Genomic DNA, 19,113 nt, shown 5'->3' with positions numbered 1-19,113 from the left:
TAGTGAATATTTTGCTCTGCAGAGCTTTCATTCTGGAAAAACTATTTCTGTCAGAAATTTTTTGAACTTAAATTACGTAATGGGAATGCTTTCATTTTATATCTGATCTTTTTTGACTTAGGTGACTAATTCTTACATATGATTCTTCCAGTTAACTATGAAGGCATTGTCAGAAACCTCACAGTAAGTGTCATCTTACCTGTTATAACTTAACTTCTACTTGGTATTTTATAGCATCAGCTATTTTCTAAGCTACTGAAATAGCATCTAGACTTTGAATCAGTGACCTTCCATATGCTGTAAAGTTAACAAAAAAAAGTAGTTCCTTGTAGGGAAAGGGAAGGGAAGGTCAAAGTTCACTAAGGTGTAGGTGACAGTCTCTGGTTGTGCATTAACCAAGGTTTTGTTTTCATTTCTTTTCACTACTTCTTACGTAATGCAGTATCATGTTGCTCTTCAAACTGGAGAACTTGTGTATCTGGACCATGTTGACTGAGGGCCAAATCAATGTAAAGCTTAGCTCCATTTCCTGGACAAGCATAAAATTAGCTTGCTCACACCCTTTCGATAAACAGCTTTGAGCTGTTTATAGTGATACGTTTTTGTCAATTCCAACTTAAGCAATTTGCTTTTCTGCTCTGTACTTCTAGACTTCTGTTCACGTCCCTGCACCACTGAAAAATCTGTTTGTCCCTGTGTGACAAGTCTAAAAAACCCTATTACAGAATTGTACAATTATTGCACTGGATAGTCTCCTACCACTTGAAAACATCATAATGTTCATGTCTCTGTAATTTTTATGAATTATAGGCAATACAGTATGGTTCTGTACAACTGTAGTCTGTAAGAAAAAAATAAGAAGAGTAAATGGTTTCTATAATCTCATATAAATATTATTTTAATAATTATTGAATGCAAAACCAGTTAGTTTTTGCTCTTTAAGTATTAATACTTAATGTGCCAGACCATATGACTCCAAACTTGATGGAGTCCCATTGTCCTTAATAGAAGCTGTTGCAGTTACTTTGTAAGTGAAGTGCTTTGTAAGAACTGTGCATGAAATAAATAAAATTGTGATGAAATTTATAATTTATATTTTAATTTGAAATATTTCAGTGCAGAGAACCAAATCAACCTTTCAAAGCTTATATGAAACAGCTTCTACCCAAGCGTTTCCATTACGCCAACAATGACCGGATTGAACCATTGCACTTTTACTTAAACTCCCAGTGGCAGCTTGCTAGGTAAGTTGCAGTTTTCAGTACTTGGTTATAGAGCAAAGAATTCATTGTTTTCTCATAGCCTTTTTCTTCCAGATGCTTAGATTCCAATGATAGCTCTTGGAGCCTGGAATTTTTGTTCTTGTTCTTGAATTTCTTGTTGCAAGGGATGTTGCAAACAGAAACAATGCTAATTTCTGCAGTTTGTGCAGACCTGAGAAGGCTCAATTCTAAACTCACAGCTATGGATACTCCCCTGTTGAATATGCAGGTAGTGCCAGGCTTTGTGACAAATGTTAGAAACCAAGGTTTCCTTTTCCTCAAGCACATCTTGCCATATTTTAGGAATTTCTGAAGTGAGTCATGAATGGTAAGCATGTGTATAACTGTTGTTGAATCAGCCTTGTGAGTGATCCACATTGAATTTACAGAACATGCTGTTGTTAGTAATTAGCTTACATGTTCTGACCAATGAAATTACAGCCCCCAGAATAAGGGCACCTGCTGTAATAATGTAATTTTGAACACTTCTGTGATACTTCAGGGCTTTCATCACCAGAGTTTTTCAGCTCATGTATTCAGTAAGTTCTGTTCTGTAAAACTGAAAATGTGCAAGTTTTGCAAATCAGATTTGGGTTACTAAAAAATAACACATTTAAATGATGTATGTGGACCTGACATATTTTGGACATTTGTTTTCACTAGACTATAAGATGCCCAGATGAATGCTCTGAATTACATTACAATGTTTATTAAAAAAATAAATATGAAAATACTTATATAGTATACTGTAAAGTTCTGTTTCTTAAATGTCAGTGAAGTGACGTTACCCTGAGAGCAAATATTTTGTTCATGTGTCTTCTGATACTTGACTTTAAATAGACACTTGAGAATTCCAGAGGAATAAGATTTATGGAGAAAACTATCATTCTAATTTTAAAGGCATTCTTCTCCAGAGCTTGAAGACTTTCAATTCCCTATGGATAAGCCTCTGAAATCTTTAAATAGACAAGTAAACAACACACCATGGAATGCATTCTAAGCTGATATGGTTTATAAAGTGTTAGTTATATAACTTGTGTTTTTTATTAATAGGAAACCGTTTGAAATTAAAAGTTGCACAGGTGGATTCCATGGTTCTGATAATCGCTTCCCCAGTATGCAGGTGAGACTTGAAAACTTACGTTAGCTCTTAATTTTAGCACCTTCAGTTTATGAATGTTGTGGCTGCTAGATGTTGGGATTATTATTATTTTATGATCTATGGTGCTGTTCCATCTGCAATTAAAGAAATAAAACATTTAATTGATTACTATTGTGATGTGCTGGGTAACCCACACAAAGTGGGATTCTATTGCTGTAAACATCAGGCAAAAATGCAACAGGACTTGCCCCAGAGATTTGACTGTGCTGGTGAAAATATAAAGATGTTCCAAGTTTTATTCTTTTAACATTAGATGCAGGAAAAGAGAAAACTTGTCTTTCCAACTCCTCAAATATAGGAATCATAGAGCATGAGATTTCAGATTGGATGGGACCTCAGGAGGTCTCTAGTCGTATCTCCAACTCAAAGCAGAGTCAGCTGTGAGATAAGACCAGATCACTCAGGTCTTTATGCAATTGCATCTTGAAAACTGCCAAGGACAGAGAATGCACAACCTCTCTGGGCAGCTCCTTGCATTGCCTCATTGGCCTCATGGTTTAAAAAAATAAATAAAAGGAAGAGGGTGGGGGGGGGGGGGTCACTGTCTCCCTGCCTCCTACCACATACCACTGGAGAGCATGGTGCTGCCAGCATCCCTTAGCCACTCAGTTCCTCTGGTCTCTAAGGCTGGTCCATTCTCCATTTTCCACAGTAACTACCACCAGAAGTAAATGTCTTAAACAACAGTAAAGAAGAATGGATTTGATTATTAGAAAACTCCTTTTAAATCATTATAGAGTAGAATAGTTTGACCTGGAAGTCTATGGAGATCCCACCACAGGAATACTCTAAGAACTGTTCAGACACACAACTTGCAGAAAGAATTATATTATTTTTGATTCTGTTTATTGCATAAGTTGACCAAGTGGTCTCCCAACTCTATAATTCTATTGTTTCATGATAGCCTAGGTAACACTGTTCTGAGGTAGCCTTGCTGTTAAGCATGTCAGTCATGTTTAAATTGAAGACAGAGTCCCTAATATCTTCTCTTTAATAAGGAATGGAAAGGAAATACAGGATATTAAACTTGAGAAACATGAAAACATATCCTCAGTCAGCTCCCTCTGATTTGGGCAAATCACTTAACCTATTCTCTGCTTTGGTCTCTATCGAAAGGCGATACTCTATTTCAAAAAAGTTATTTTTCAGGATAAAATCTGCTAACAGTTGAGTTAAACAGTGTTGTAAAAAGACCTATGTAGTCCTTGTAAAACATAGATTTTACTCTTAAAAGACTTATTTTATGATAAATAAATTATTAAATTATGATAAATAGAAATATTTAGTGTTGACATCAACTTATTTTGTTAACTGTTAGTCAAACCTGTATTAATTGTGTATCAGTTTATCCTCCCAGGCTTACTCTTCTTCCCTGATTTGACAATGGAAAATATGTTGATTTTTCTATACCTAATCCTGGGTTAAACCAATAGGGCCACATGATGCCAAATGACAGCTTACTGTAGTCTCTCTGCTACAGTTTGACTGCGTAAATTTTCTACAGTAATTTAACAATAAAGTCAAACTTCTTGCCAGACTTGGGATTGTCGGTTTTTAGCTGGTCTTTCTTATCCTGTTGTAACTTACATTATACCAGCATAGATTTCATACTGTGTAATTGCCCAGTTCAACAGAAAGGAGGTAGCGTATTCCTGCCTCATTTAGTTGTGAGTAGGCCTCTTGAGTACATTGTTAGGCTACAGGTTTTGGTAGCAACAATTGCAGAATAACAGCTTGCATTATGCTAACATCTTAAAAAAGAAGTTAGAATTTCTAGCCTCTATTTTTGCTACACAGCTATGAAATGAGACAATTGCATTGTTTGCAAAGAGCTTTGAGATCTGTAGAATGCAAAGCATCCGATGCTCATTCAGTATATTTACATGGCAGATGTGCACAAGCTGCTTTACTTAAAAACAAACAAACAAATCTACCTGAATATCTCAGGCTAAGTTTAAAAACAATTGTCTTGACAACAGTTGAATTTAAGCATTTGCTGCCTATGCTACCTTGCTCTTAGTCCTGCAGTGAACCCTGCTCTATGGGGTTTGCGTGGCTGCAGAGTCTGGGAAGTGAATCAGATGAAGAAGAGCCAGCAGAAAAAAAAAATGTTTTGAACTGACTGAGTTTCTAGATCAGGTTTGCCGTATGGCTATAGAACTGCTTGTGCCAGCAAAGCTCAGGAAGTGGTACAAGAAGAAGAATAAACAGCTGCAAATGAGAAATAGAAGTCTAGGATCTCAGAATTCCTTTATCTATTTAAAACACTGATACCAATAGTTGTTTTCACAGACTTAAATTAAAAGCTTCCAAATTGTCTACATGTGTCCTGGTTTCAGCTAGAGTAGAGTTAATGGCGTGTAGCTGCCTGCTGGCTTAAACCACAACAAGGCATGAACAGCAATGGTTATTTTGGCTGAACATTTTCATTAAATCACTCAAATCATTTAGGAGAATGAGCTTAACTTCTTCAAAAGCAGAGGAGAGCAAAGAAATTCATAAATGGATGACGGCATCTTTTTAAAGGCAACGAGACAGAATTGGTTTTCCTACTACTCCTTTACTGTTTTTTAAAATTATTCCTATGTCTTTTCAAATATCTGATTACATGCATTTTACTGGAAAAATAAACTCTTTAGAGAAAAGGATGTTTTAACTTGATCCATACTTCCGTTGCTAAAGTAACGATAAGGTTTTGGAAGAAAATGCAGCCTGTGAAGGTATTTTCGGTTTCAACCTGCCTGAGAGAGAATTCCACTTTTCTCTGTGAATCCTAGGCTATCTTCATTGGTTTGGGACCAGGATTCAAGTTTCGAACTCGGGTCGATCCATTTGAAAACATTGAAGTATATAATTTAATGTGTGGTAAGTACAATCAGTGGGGGTCTCCTTTGTTCATTAAAAACGTAATATGTTTTGGGTGCTAGGAATCTTCTTTTAATAATGAACTTTTAAATGCCCTTAGAAAACTGTCCTTAAGATTTCATGCTGATTTTCATTAATTAAAAGCTGTTTGTTTTTCTGAGAAAAATTCACCTTCTAAATGATTGAGAACTATTCAGGCTGTGCAAGTTAGGCTGCTTATATCTGTATTTTCCACCAGTCCCTATGCATGCCACTGGCTCACCAGTACTAAAACTGCCTACTTTACAATCTCCTTCTTGTCAAGAAGGCACCCTCCCTTTCTCTCTCCTATTTAATTAGAAACTTAATATTAATCCCCCAGGTGACCTTATTCAGGCAGTGTAGTAATAGCAATCACAGTAATGGTTATGAGGATATGGGTTCAGCTGCCAGGCAGCTCATTTCCAGAAAGTCTGAGTCATGTCCCCCCTGCCCCATCCAATTTTTCATGCACTTGAGCAATTTCTTGTGAGTTCTGTCATGTGTGTTCTTATTTGTTGTTTTCCTTTTCTCTGTTTTCAATTTTAATTACTTGATTTAGATGTTTTTAATTCAGTTAACTGTATTTGAGATTTTCTTTTTGAAATTGACATACCTTCTTGAGTCATGTAACAAACTTTCTCCCTGATACACCTATGTCTGTGTCACTTGTTCAATTTATATATTGTATCTCTTAATACTTGAATTTGGATGTTTCCCTGTCCATTCTCATTGTTTGATATCACAGCTGTTTCAAACGTACCTTTTCTGTCTTTTAATGGTCTGAAAATATCTTGTTAGCTTGCAGGTCCATGGCTTTAGAGTCTTCCTCTAAAGTTCACTGTCTCTTCATTTGCATAGCTGCAGTACTTAGGTTCCCCATTTCTTATACCTCTATGGTCTTCAGTGTACCAGAGAAGTGGGTTTTATTTCAGAAAATCAGACCTGGCTGCCCTCCTGTTTTTCCCCTTTCAAATACAATGTGACTGTTATTTCCTCCTCTCGTGTCCGTTCTCCTTCGTTCTTTATTTCATGGTTTCTCCCAAAGCCCACCACTAGTTTTTCTACTTTCAGAGTTCATTTATTCCCGTTGGGGTCTTCACCTGTTTTCCATTCTCTCCTGCCTCCTTCTCTTTCTTGCCAGGATCCATGCTTGCTCTAACACCTGCTTCTGTGAGAGACAATATGTTGCCAAAGGGTTTGATCCAGAAAGCACTTAATGGGAACACTGCACATGCTTGAGATCAGTGGCAATATTCAGGTATACCGTATTTAAACCACATGTTTAAATTCTTTGCTGGGATAGAAAACTGGCCATTAGGAAGTGTATATTGCATACCCTTGTATGTTTTGATGTCTTGTCATGTAGTGGTTGATTTCCTAGAACCTTCTTATACTCCCCCATTCCTTTCTGTATATGCCTCAGGGGAGGGGTAGAGTCCTTACTAGCATCTCATGGAAGCAAGTTCAGTGATAGATGAGACATCTTATGTGTATTCACGGAGGTACAGATTTCTTCCATCCTGTACAGAAAGAGTTGGAAGCCAGCAACTTAACTTTTAGGTAGAAAACGATGAAGTGAGACAACTTCCTAAACCTTTTCCTTGCTAAGGGCTTTAGATGCGGTTCTGGATGGCAGAAAGGCATCTTCTTTCTCTTGTCATTTGGGTTCCTAGGGTGCACCTTATTCAAAGGGCAGCTAGAGAAAGAACGGTTCCAATTTATGCAGCACATCAGTGATCATGAACACCAGATATGTGCAACTGATTGTCTCCTCTGAATGAGGGAATTTCATCTCATGTTTTCCAAAGCGTTCAAACTGCTAGACTTCGGGGCTTCTCAGATATTGTGAGTTCCTGGATGCTCCAATTAAAATTATAAGAAGATAAGAGTGTAATTTCGCTGTTGAACTGGGGATGTGAGTTCCAGGATTGGTTCTGTGGTGTGGTTTGTTTATTTATTGATTATTATTTTATATATTGCTTTGTTTGAGATGTTCATTGGAGCAGGGACTGCTATAGGAAGCTTGATTTATTCTTCCCAAAGCAAAGCAGCTTATTCTGGAGGGAATGAGGTAATAATATGAATGGCACAGTGCAGGGAGAAATGTGTTCAATTCCCACCTGTAGGAAGGAAAGTTGAGCTCTGAACTCCTGTGCTCTAGGTGAGTGATCTAACCAACGAGCTTTTGGATACAAGACTGTCTCATCATCTGCTGTACTTTGAAAACATTATTTAATAGGTTTAGTATGAAGTAGTTGGAGGAACAACAAATCTACAAATCCTAGTGAGGATTAAACATGAAGTGGGGCTTGGTCTTTTCAGCTTTGCAAAATTGCCTGATGCGTCTCTGAGCATTGGTGTTAGGCAGCTTTTAGTTGCTTGACTTAACTTAACTGCAGAGGTGGTTTTGGAATACAGATGCTTTTTATGGTTAGACTCTGCTTTGGTTGGAATTTTGAAGATTAACATTTTAAGAGTTCGGTGCTAAACAGAACCCATGTTCTATGCTGGTTCTTTTACAGTTCTACAGTTTTTAGTGATGTTTAACTGAAGTTTATTAATTTCCAGATAATTAAAAAACAAAACAACAAACAACAACAACAAAAAAACAAACAAACAAAAACAAACTACAACAAAGAAAGAAAGAAACAAAAACACCACCAACAAAAAAAGCCCCCAGACTTATGTCCCAAAACTTAAATGTGTAGCCACAGGCTTTACGTGTTTGAGATTCCCATTCTGTCTTCTACTGCATGCTTGGATGCTGCATGTTCACTTCCCTTCAGAAGTAAACCTCTGTCATTTTTTGTTCTTGTTCTGTCCCTCCTTGCAAAGCAGACTAATACTATCCTGAGCCCTAGCTGAGAATTTTGTGCTTCCTTTTAAAGGGGTCATTGCTTTCCCTTTCAGTTGTTCTGAAGCGGTGCAGGATTATTGACTCTCCCATACTTTTAATCACCCTTAACTGTAATCACAATACAAGCAGCAGTGTGTTACAGTCTTTTTTCATCCTGTTATTTGAATTCTTTTGTAGACTTGCTTGATTTGAAACCAGCCCCAAACAATGGAACCCATGGACTGTTAAACCATCTTTTAAGGAATCCTGTTTACACCCCTCAGCATCCCAAAGAAACTATCCATCCTTCTGAATGCTCTGCTGTGGGACAAAGAACCTTTCCAATGAGCCTTGGCTGCTCCTGCAGGACAGTGGTATGTGCTGTAATGGTTGAAGTTGTGGAGGCAGATGTCTGTGTTGTATTCAGAGTGAGACTCTGGATTATCTATTTACCCTGTAGTTTTTCAGCTTGTTTTATATCTGGTTTTTGATCTAGTCTCAGATCAAAATGAAATCTTGCCTGGGGCTAGTGGGTACTAGCCTGTATTTGCACGTTCATTTTTGCAGTTTTCTTATGTAAAGACACATTCAGCTATGAAGATCCTGGAAAACACTGCAGAAGCAAGCTTTGAGGGGAAAAGTGTTCAGTTCTTGCTTCACTAAATTATGTTGAAGCTTTCCTTCTGTGACTATGGTGTGTCCTTGGGCTGTGTATTTCAAAGCTGTTGATTTGCCTGTGGCAAAAGCATGTTTCTGAATATTCTCCATAGCTCCTTTCCTGTAGATGTCAGTGAGTTCTGTACAGAGATACCTTGCAAGACAGAAGTGTTAACATTTGTTATTTTAAGTGTAGTAGTAGCTCATAATTTGCTTTGTGGAACACATAAGAGAATCTCAATGTTTTTGCTTTATACTTACAGGGTTTGCCAGTAAGGGATTTTCAGCAGCGTTTAAATCTCACTGAAACAGAAGGTAAGAACTTTAGCTAGTAGAATAGAATGATAACAAAAATGCAAGAATGATTAAAAACATGAAATGTTTAATCTCAAATACATGGGATAAAATTATTTGAACTACTCTGGGGTTATAGTTACGTTGTGTATATATTTGGGATTCAGATGCAGTCCTGCTGAACCATTTGTTCTCAAATGCTTATTCATGTACATGTGTCTCTATGGCACATAGGAATTTTCCAGCACTGAGGTAATGATTGCTCCAGAAGGTAAAGCAAATGTGTTGTATAGGGAAGTATCTGACAAGAATGTGACACCAGCACACTCATAATGAAGCATGGAGTATTCATGTGATCTGGTTGTTACACAGGGTTAAGTCATTGCTTGTTGTGATTCTGCTGTGTTTCAAACTATGGACACATGCATGCCATATTTAAGCTGCAGTTTGCAAGGTGGTAAATGTGCTCATGACTCACAAAACAAAATGGACTAGTTTGAGCATGAAGCAAGTAAGACAATAAGTAAATAAGGAAAATCAAGTTGAAATGGAACATACTAATACCTTGATACTAATAACTTTAAAAAGTGAAATCAAGATGATTAGGTTGTCAAAAGGAGAAATAAGCTGATAGAGGCCTTTGCCATGTGTTTGCTCATTAAACCTTGTTTCTCTCAGAGAAACCTTGTTTCTCTGTATTTGGTGACACCCCACTGTACCTCACTATTAACTATTGGATTTGTATGCCAGCTACAGGCAGGCATACAGCAATACTTGCTGCTTATTCAGGACTAATTTAAGCCTCTGTTGACTCGTATAGTTTGCCCTGGCACAAAACGTGGGCAGAGTTTTCTTGAGTCTTTTCCACTAACAACAGGGCATCTTTTTAAAGCATGTCCCAGAGTCCTTTAAAAAAATCTTTCAGTATTGTAACACCTATGAGAGCACACAGTGACATCCAGTTAGTAAGATACAGACGTATGTGCTTTTCCCATAGAAGGTAAGCAGTTTCCCTAAAACAAGCTGTTAATGTGTAGGTAGAAGCCTGAGTGCCCTGCTGAATCTGGCGTTGAAGAAATATGCCAGGCACATAATCCATTTTAGTCCCATTTGTTAAAATATGAACCTAAGGTGCTCAATCTACATTTCTGAAACAGTGGGATCTGGGTTTGGATTATGCGTGAGACCTGTTAGCACTCATCTTAATAGCAGTAATTTGCTTTTAAGCTGTACGAATTGTGCACTTACTAGTTATAAAAAGCATTACCACAGATAATGAAAATTTAGTAGCCAGACTCAGTACTCCTTAAAACTATTTAGAGTTTATTAATTACCTTTTCATATTCTGTCTTTGATCGCTATAACTTAGCGGCCTGTGAGAACAATGAGGTATTAACTGCATATTTAGTTTTATGAAAAAAAAAAAATAATAATGTTTGCCTTTTCCTTCATGGACAGAGAAGTAAATGTCATAATATTGACATTCTTTGTGATGTGGAATTACTGTGAGAAAGAAAACTGCAGCATTAATTGATAATTTCCTCATTTAAAACAATTGCCTTGAAGTTGTAGATTTGTGGATGGCAGTGAACTATGTAACAGAAAATATCATTTGAAGCCTTGATACCCTTCCTTATAATTCCAGACGTGTAATAATTGAAAATACTTCAATTTTCAGTAGCAAAGTAATATTTTTATTATTTAAGATAAAAAAAACAAAGCAAAGCTAGAACATTATTAAATTATTTTACATCAGAGAATTAGAAACTTGAAGAACTTATTTTTTGTTTGTTTCCAGTCAGCAAAATAAAGTTTTCAATGTTGTGATGAAATTTAAATCTGTCTTGGGGGCTGGGGAGGAAGGACCTGAAACTTTCTTTTGACAGCAGCAGGTGATTGCAAGAGCATGTGTTTCTTATGACTTTCTTTAGTTACCTTTTTTTTCTTTTTAAGATAAATTATATTGACTATAAAGTAATTCTGTTTCTAACTCTGCTTTACTCTTCAGCTTATGTCTAATATGTTTTCCTCTTCTGATCCCACATACCATCTTTATGGTTTTAAAGCAAAGTCTTCACTCGTCTGTTGGGTGAGGTAGTTGGCCAATCAATATTAAAAGGCAATGTCTTAGGCAAGGATTTGTGCAATATCTTACATAAAGCGCTTGGAGATATTTATTTCTGTATACAAACTTTCAAAAGAGGTGTGGCCCATGAGAGAGAGAGAAGAAAGCTTTTGTGGCTATCGCAGTCATTATAAGGCAAGTCCACCCACATCTGAAGATCTAACCAGTATTTCATTTAGATTTGATACAAAAAATAATTTCTTTTACTCCATTACTGTGACTTCTCTGTTTGGTAATTAGAAACTAGGGCAACTGTAGGTGTATAAGAGAGGAGCGTTCTCAAAAAACAGTATTGACTGAAACATAACAAGCACTGTTTCTGTTTTAGTTAAGAAGACAGAGAAACTTACTTTGCCCTATGGACGGCCCAGAGTTCTGCAGAAGAGACTTAATTACTGCCTACTTTACCATTACCGCTATGTAAATGCGTACAGCAAGGACTACAGGATGTCTTTGTGGAATGCGTATACCATTAACAAAGATGTAAGTAACTGAATAAAGGTTAGAAGCAACTTTGAAAAGTAATAAGCGTGAAGATAAATTATTCCTGAACGCATCTCATTTAGGTTGGAAGAGACTTTAAGATCATCTTATCCATCTTAACCTAGCACTGCCAAGTCTACCCTTAAACCATGTCATGAAGCACAACTATACATTTTTTTGAAGAATTCTAGCGATGGTGACTCAACTACTTTCCTAGGCAGCCTGTTCCAACAATTCACAACCCTTTCAGCGAATAAATTTTTCCTAATACCCAACCTAAACCACCTCTGGTGCAATTTAAGGCCATTTCCTCTTGTCTTATCACTTGGTGCTTGGAAGAAGAGACTGATTCCCCACTTCGCTGTTGCCTCCTTTAATATAATTGTAAAAAGTAGAATAAGATCTCCCCTGAGCCTCCTTTACTCTAGGCTAAACAAACCCAGCTCCCTCACCTGGTCCTCGTAAGACTTGTTCTCCAGACCCTTCACTAGCTTTTTTTGTCCATCTTTAGACATGCTCCAGCACCTCAGTTGTCCTTCTTGTAGTGAGGTGCAAAACTGAGCACAGTAGGTGAGGTGCAGCCTCACCAGAGCCAAGTACAGAGGGACAATTGCTTCCCTAGTCCTGGCCATGCTATTTCTGATACAAGTCAGGATGCTGTTTGCCTTCTTGGCCACCTGAGCACACTGCTGGATCATATTCAGCTGAATATCAACCAATACCCCTAGGTCCCTTTCTGCTGGGCAGCTTTCCAGCCAGTATTCCCCCAGCCTGTCTGTTGTGTTACATGGGGTTGTTGTGCTCCAAGTGCAGGATCCAGCACTTGGCCTTGTTGAACTTCATACTGTTGGCCTCAGCCCATCATTCCAGCCTATCCAGATCTTCCTGCAGAGCCTTCCTACCCTTGAGCAGATCAACACACGCACCTAACTTGGTGTCGTCTGCAAACTTATTGAGGGTGCACTTGATCCCCGCATCCAGATCATTGATAAAGATATTGAAGAGAAGTGGCCTCAGTATTGAGTTCAAATACGTATGAGATATAAAAAGGCATTTTGTATGATCTTCTCTTTACTTTTCTGTATTTGTGAGGATTGGCTTTGATTCCTTCCTGTTCCTCAGCATGAGCTGTGGTTTTTGCCTTCTGGAGAGAGCAGATCTACAAGGAAGTGGGGAGACCATTGCCAGTGGTACTGAGGCCCTATGAGTTATGAGATACTTTCTTGTCGTTCAACAGGACAAATGGCTTTCTGCGTCAGAAGATATCTCCAGCTGTTTACACAAGGATGTTCGTATTCCTTCAAATCATAACCAGACGTGTTCATTTTACAACAGTCATCCTCGGCTATCTTATGGATTCCTTTCTCCTCCAAGTAAATACATTGCCTTCATTGTTTACAGTATATGTGATTTAAATAATTTGTAATGCAGTAGCTATACTCTTTTATAGATGTTACTGATAGATTAATCAGAGTTTGAAGCAGTGGTTGCTGAATTATTGCAGTTCTTTTTATCACATGAGAAAGAAAAACATTGCAGGTGCTTCAGCAGTTGGTGGGTTGTCCAAGGTCATTCAGTACTTCCCGAAAGCTTCTCAACTTGTCATGTTTCTAACATGGCATCTCACAGAAGAAACTGGAAGGAATGTGTAAAACATGAGTCAAGTCTGGCAAACTAAAAAACTGCAAATTCACTTTGTGTGACAGGAATTAGTTGAAACTACCCAAAGTAAAATTGATGCATTTGTCCTTAAGTGAAAAACTGACATGCTAAGTTTATTTTATGTTTGAAATATACTCTTACATGCCCTATGTGGTCTTTAGTAAAGGGATTCAATATTTGGTCTGAAAAGCTCAGCTCTGGTTCTCAAAGCATATTACAAAAATATTTGGCTGTTTACAAAGGGTTACGTTGTATGTTGTTGATGTGATCTGGAAGTATTCTACATCCATTTTACTGCATAAAGTATTGAGTAGTGGGTTATTTTAACATCCACATCAAGTGTAACTTGCAAAGTCAAACAGAACTCCTATTTTTGTGCCTAAATTCTATAGGCAGAACAAGTTGGTCTGACATTCCTGGAGTGAATTTTATACCCTTCCCCCCAGTTCAAAAACCTGTTCTGATATTTTAAAATGTTAAAAGATGTGTCCTCTGTGACAAGTTCAGTTAGTGTTGCTGCTCAAATTATTTTATTTTTGTAATTGGAAACTTCAGCATACACTGAAGTTACCACTGAGACCCACATCAACTTTGAGAAGTGAAGTTAGGTCAGCTTCATGTTAACATCATTACATTAATCTTTAAAGCTGCATTTTCATGCTTTTAAAGTAACAAATCCAAGTAATTAATTCCTTTTTGATTTTAGATTTGATGACAGATGCAAAGAAACCTCACTATGATGCCTTGCTTACCAGCAACATTGTGCCAATGTATCCTGCATTTAAAGGTATATATTTGTGCATTTGATATCTTGCTTGCTTCCAAACCATGCAAAAGATCCCTGATACAGCTGTCCCTGTGAAATAAGAGCTCCCCGGACTGTGGACTTCTTATATAGGTGAAAATTTCCTTGAAGTAGGCCTGTCACCTGTGGGACAAAGACCTACCATTGTGAGCTTATGATTCCTAATCAACTGGCTATTTGCACAGGATTGTAGTATAGATGTCTCCATTTAATGCCTGATATTATTGCTTGCATTTCCCTACCTATCTGAACAAGGTTTTATACAGTGTCTTCTAGAGAACCCAGATGCCAGTTATATAGTTATATGAGTTAAATTCACTTCTATTTTAGGAACATCTCCTAATCTCAGATGACTTTCCAGGCATAAATTTAGGGTCTCAATCACTAAGGAAGCAGGAAAATAATCAAATCTCTGGCAGAAAAGATGTGAAGACTTGGGCTTTCCTTGGTGAGAGTGGACACGAGGCAGTCAGCTAAGGGAGGTTAAGCACATTCCTGGTGAAAAGAAGAATAAGTATGGCACTTCCTTTGGACAGAAGAGGTGCCCTTTTTTTTATTTTTATTTTTTGCAATGGAGCAGTAGTTCTCTCTTAAATTGAATTAAAATTATATAAGTAAGGAGACGTTGCATGTACATCTAAACTGACAATGTGCACATGAAATAGAGATGTGAGTGTAAATGCTAGCCATGATAGATGTAGCCTTTGAAAACTGTGAACACCTGTATAATTTACTATTTTCCTAGCTTACTGTGCCTGTCTGTACTCTACTGAAAACTCTGCACAGTTATATTAACATCTCCTACCCTGGAGATGATGCTTACCACTTCAATTGCTGTGTTTCAGTGTTATGGAACTACTTCCATCAATACCTGCTGCCTGAATATGCTGCAGCCAGAAATGGTGTCAATGTAGTCAGTGGTCCTGTGTTTGATTATGATTTTGATGGGCTGTATGATACCCCAGAAAAGGTGAAACGGTGAGAATCTTTTGCATTGTAATCCTTTGCTTCTTTACACCATTAGAAGTTATAAAGTAATTATGATCCTCGTTAGCAAGGAAGGCATCTTGCTGAGGTGGACCCTTGTCAGGTTATGACAGTTCAGAGAGAGGCAGTAAAATGTCTCTAAACAGACAGAGCTGTGTAAAGCTCAGAAGTAAACAACAAACACATAGAAAATGCATGCTAGAAATGTGTCATCCTAAAACCTGACAGTGAAGTCTAAGAGAAGCTGTTGCGTGTGGAATAACGTCTGTTAGCCTGAAAACTTATGACATTGTCTCTATGAGTGGATGAGGCAGGGTCTTATCCCTAGTATTGTGGTTGATATTTCTGAGCCTATGTATCTGGCAGTATTCCACTACTAAGTTGTCAGCACAAATGTAGTAGTTAGTCCCAGCTAGCAAAATTGGTTTAAGATAGCGGACAGATAGTAAATTCCCGCACCTTTTTATGATAAATCAGTTCTTACTTGTTATACCTCATCAAACTCGTCATTTGGATCAGCCTACACGCCAAACTTGTTATCTGGAATATACTGTTAACTTTGATTACAGATGAATTTTCCTTCCAGGACTTAGTTTTCTTTCAACTAAATACATGGATTGGTAAAGTCAGAATGCCAGAATATAGCCGATTATTGCCATTTGTTCTTTGTACAAGTATGATTTGGTAGATTTACTGAAAGATCTTATGCATTTCAGACACTGGGGTAACTCAGAAGTTCCTGTTCCAAGTCATTTCTTCATTGTACTGACTAGTTGTAAAAATACTTCTGAAACTCCTCTGGAGTGTGAAGGGTCTCTAGATGCCTTGTCTTTCATTGTGCCTCACAGAGAAGACAACAGTGAAAGCTGCGCAGTAAGTAGGCTGTTTAGTCCCCATACACATCAGAAGCCAGGCTTGAACTTGTTTTGCTTGAATATCAGCGATTAGCTAATTAAAGACTGTAAAAACCCTGCAGTCTATCATGATCATTCCAGGAGGGAAGGCATTTTTATAAACAGAATTATGTTAAAATGTGTATATATGCTTAAATGTGAAAATAGGCATTTTCTGTTCAAAGACCAAAACTTATAGCTAGTGGAGTAGTGAGAATGTTTTAAGAGAATCAGTGTGATAAATACATAACTTTCTGTAGCAGCAGTATCTAGTCGTAACATCTGAGAAGGCTGAAAGGCTTCTTAGGAGAAGGTTTCATCCACAAAGAAGGTTCAGTTGTAGATCAAATGCATACCCAAAAGGAGAAGACACAGTCTTGAACAGCACTGGTTGCTTCTAGTTCAGGTGCCTTGGCATTATGATGGGAATCCACATAGCTATTCTCCATATAAACCAGAGCAAAGCATGTGAAGTGTGCTGACCTGTCCTAAGGAGCAGATCTACACAAGTCACTCCCCAAGTCAAATGCAGTTCTCAGCAGCAGCTTCATGATAGAGATGGTGAATAGATGTTGGATTTCACATGGCACTCCTTACTTTCACCAGCTTTCAACTGGTGCAGATTGAAGTTCTGTGTACTTAAGGATGTTAAGAGCAAGTACTAAATTCAGGCAAGATTATAACTATTTGTGGAAGCCAGTGCTTCCTATTTGTTAGATCTTTGCCACCAGTGACTGCATTTTGCCTTTATAAAACATTAAAATGTTGTTTTTATTCCCTGACATACATTTAGTCAATTAGTCAATTACATTTCACAAACCCTTTTTTTCTTCCTCTTTCCCAATAGGATGACAAGTCTGAGTCTTTGTGGGTTGAAGAGAGAATGAAGTTTCACACAGCTCGGGTCAGAGATATAGAATTACTTACAGGACTCAGCTTCTATCAAGACAGAAAACAGCCAGTATCTGAGATTTTACAGTTAAAAACATATTTACCAACTTTTGAAACGGTCTGATTTTTCCTATGGAATGTTGTTGTCCATTTCACAACTGATCTGTAAATAGACTGTTTTTAATGAATGAAAACATTTTTTTTTAAATAAGCTGGAACATTTATTGAGTTCTCTTGACCAAAATGCCAGTAGGGAGGAGAGTGGGTGCCATATTTGTATCTCAGGGACTCCTGATGGACTCTGTATATAACACAGGATGGCAGCTCCTGTCATTCCCACTTGAATGTGGTAAACCATGTCCATTATTAAATGTTATTGGCATTTGATCATCACAGTCTGAGACACAAACTAAAAAAATATCTTTTACATGCACTGGAGGAGAGATTTATGAGGTAGGTGTTATGATCAATACTTTAAAAGCAGATAATTAGCAAATATCTTACAGTTTGGGGGAAATAACTATGTTCTTGACCATTGAAATACAAACAGCAGCAGCACCTTTCTACTCCAGTTTTCCTTGAGGCATGAATTGCATTCTGAGCGTTGTTTTGGTCTCATAAAATAATGCAGCATTGTAGTGCAAGAACCTATATTGAGGTTAGCAGTGAGACTGATTCGTGAAACTTCCCCAGCAAGGAATAGGCTCCTAGGTAGTGTTGGTAGCAGTGAAGTGTTGGTATGATGCTGCCCTCTAGCGTTGCCAACACTGGAGGAGAGTTTGAAGCGTATTTTGCATGTTGTATATGCATCCTCAGAAGTATTTTGAATATGATGCATCAAGTCACCTAAAATTAGAAAAAAAATCAGAAAGATACCTGACCTCTCAGAAATAATTTTACATCAAATATAAGTTTAATTTGAAGTAAAATAGATTTTTTCCTAAAGCAAAGATGCCTTTTTAGATTTGGTATATGATTATGTCATTTGTGGTTTTGATTTTTTTTTTTTCCTCCAAGAAAAGGTAATTTTGCACTAAGATTGTTGCCTTAAAATGGTAATATGATCTTCTTTAATGGCACAGATTTTGCTTCTCATCACTGCAGTAAATGCCCACAGGCAGTTCAGTTGTCCATTGGCAGCAAACAGCCAGATCCTAGCTACATTTTTAGCTGTCTCTTTAGTGCTACATCATCCAAATTCCAGCTCACATAAGTTACCTATCTTGAATGCAGACACTGCTAGAGGCAAATCCTGAAGAAGCATGTCATGAGCTTTCTTGGAAGCTCTCAGGTCACACACACAGCTGCTACAGGCACTCAGAAGTGTAGAAACTCCCTCCTTTTCTAGTACACATGCTCTTGCCTTTGTAATTCTCCCACTGTCTCTAAAACTGACGAGCCAAAATTGCCTCTGTTATGTATAAAGTTTGGCATAATCAATTACACATTTATGTTCTTCTCATTTTAAAAGAAAGAAAATACATCACGCACAAGTATTTTAGAAAACTGAAGAGTCTGCGACTGAACAGAGAGAGGCATTTGACCTTACAGTTTGGTCAGGGCATATTGGAAGCTGGATTCAAAGCCTGCTGAAGTCAATAGAAGCTTTCCCATTAACTTCAGTTTGAGTGGGCTGACATCCTGGGACCGTTTTTTTTTTCCTTTAACCAAGTGTATTTTCTTGACCTTCTGTTACAAGCATTTTTTTTCTAAAGTAGTTTCACTGTGTGAAATTTAAATGTGTTGTAGCAACCTCACATGATGACATGACTGTGACAGCATTATTCAGTGTAACTGCTTTGTAATGTTGCCCGTGACCAATAAAAACATCGGATGATGTATGCTGTTCTTGACCCTTTTTTGTACCAATTGCTACTGACTAGTTGAATACTAGTACACGTATATAGCACTCTATAACTCTTCTAACCTGTAGTAGTTATTGACCGTTGATGCCTGATTTCAGGCGAGAGGTGGTGAGAAGTTCCGTATAAATCTCATTTATCAAGGTTGGTTTTGATTCTGATTGGCATGGAATAAAGCTCCAACAGAAGATAATCTCAATTAAATACATCAATGAATCAGTAAATTTGGGAGATAAAACTATTTCCTCTTGGGACAAAATATTCTAACACCTGGTAGAACTGGTATCATCTCCTGAATGCAAATGACA

At 37.6% G+C, this 19,113-nt stretch overlaps 1 protein-coding gene across 1 annotated transcript in view; it reads left to right on the top strand.

Moving 5' to 3' along the window:
- The window catches only part of ENPP1 (ectonucleotide pyrophosphatase/phosphodiesterase 1), a 53,780-nt gene extending 34,992 nt beyond the window's left edge, over nt 1-18,788 (top strand). Inside the window, exons 14-25 of the mRNA XM_035321884.1 lie at nt 152-183; nt 1,117-1,244; nt 2,316-2,385; nt 5,202-5,289; nt 8,345-8,520; nt 9,067-9,118; nt 11,551-11,705; nt 12,943-13,078; nt 14,074-14,154; nt 15,018-15,150; nt 15,876-16,032; nt 16,900-18,788. Coding sequence (XP_035177775.1) covers nt 152-183; nt 1,117-1,244; nt 2,316-2,385; nt 5,202-5,289; nt 8,345-8,520; nt 9,067-9,118; nt 11,551-11,705; nt 12,943-13,078; nt 14,074-14,154; nt 15,018-15,150; nt 15,876-16,032; nt 16,900-17,067 — 1,376 coding nt within the window. The 3' untranslated portion in view covers nt 17,068-18,788. The remainder of the gene's footprint in view (nt 1-151; nt 184-1,116; nt 1,245-2,315; nt 2,386-5,201; nt 5,290-8,344; nt 8,521-9,066; nt 9,119-11,550; nt 11,706-12,942; nt 13,079-14,073; nt 14,155-15,017; nt 15,151-15,875; nt 16,033-16,899) is intronic.
- Nucleotides 18,789-19,113: the final 325 nt, after the last annotated feature.

The sequence above is a fragment of the Oxyura jamaicensis genome, chromosome 3, assembly GCF_011077185.1.
Source record: "Oxyura jamaicensis isolate SHBP4307 breed ruddy duck chromosome 3, BPBGC_Ojam_1.0, whole genome shotgun sequence".
Lineage (NCBI taxonomy): Eukaryota > Metazoa > Chordata > Aves > Anseriformes > Anatidae > Oxyura > Oxyura jamaicensis.
Note: the sequence above shows the minus strand (reverse complement) of the source record. Positions and strands in the feature narration are given on the sequence as shown.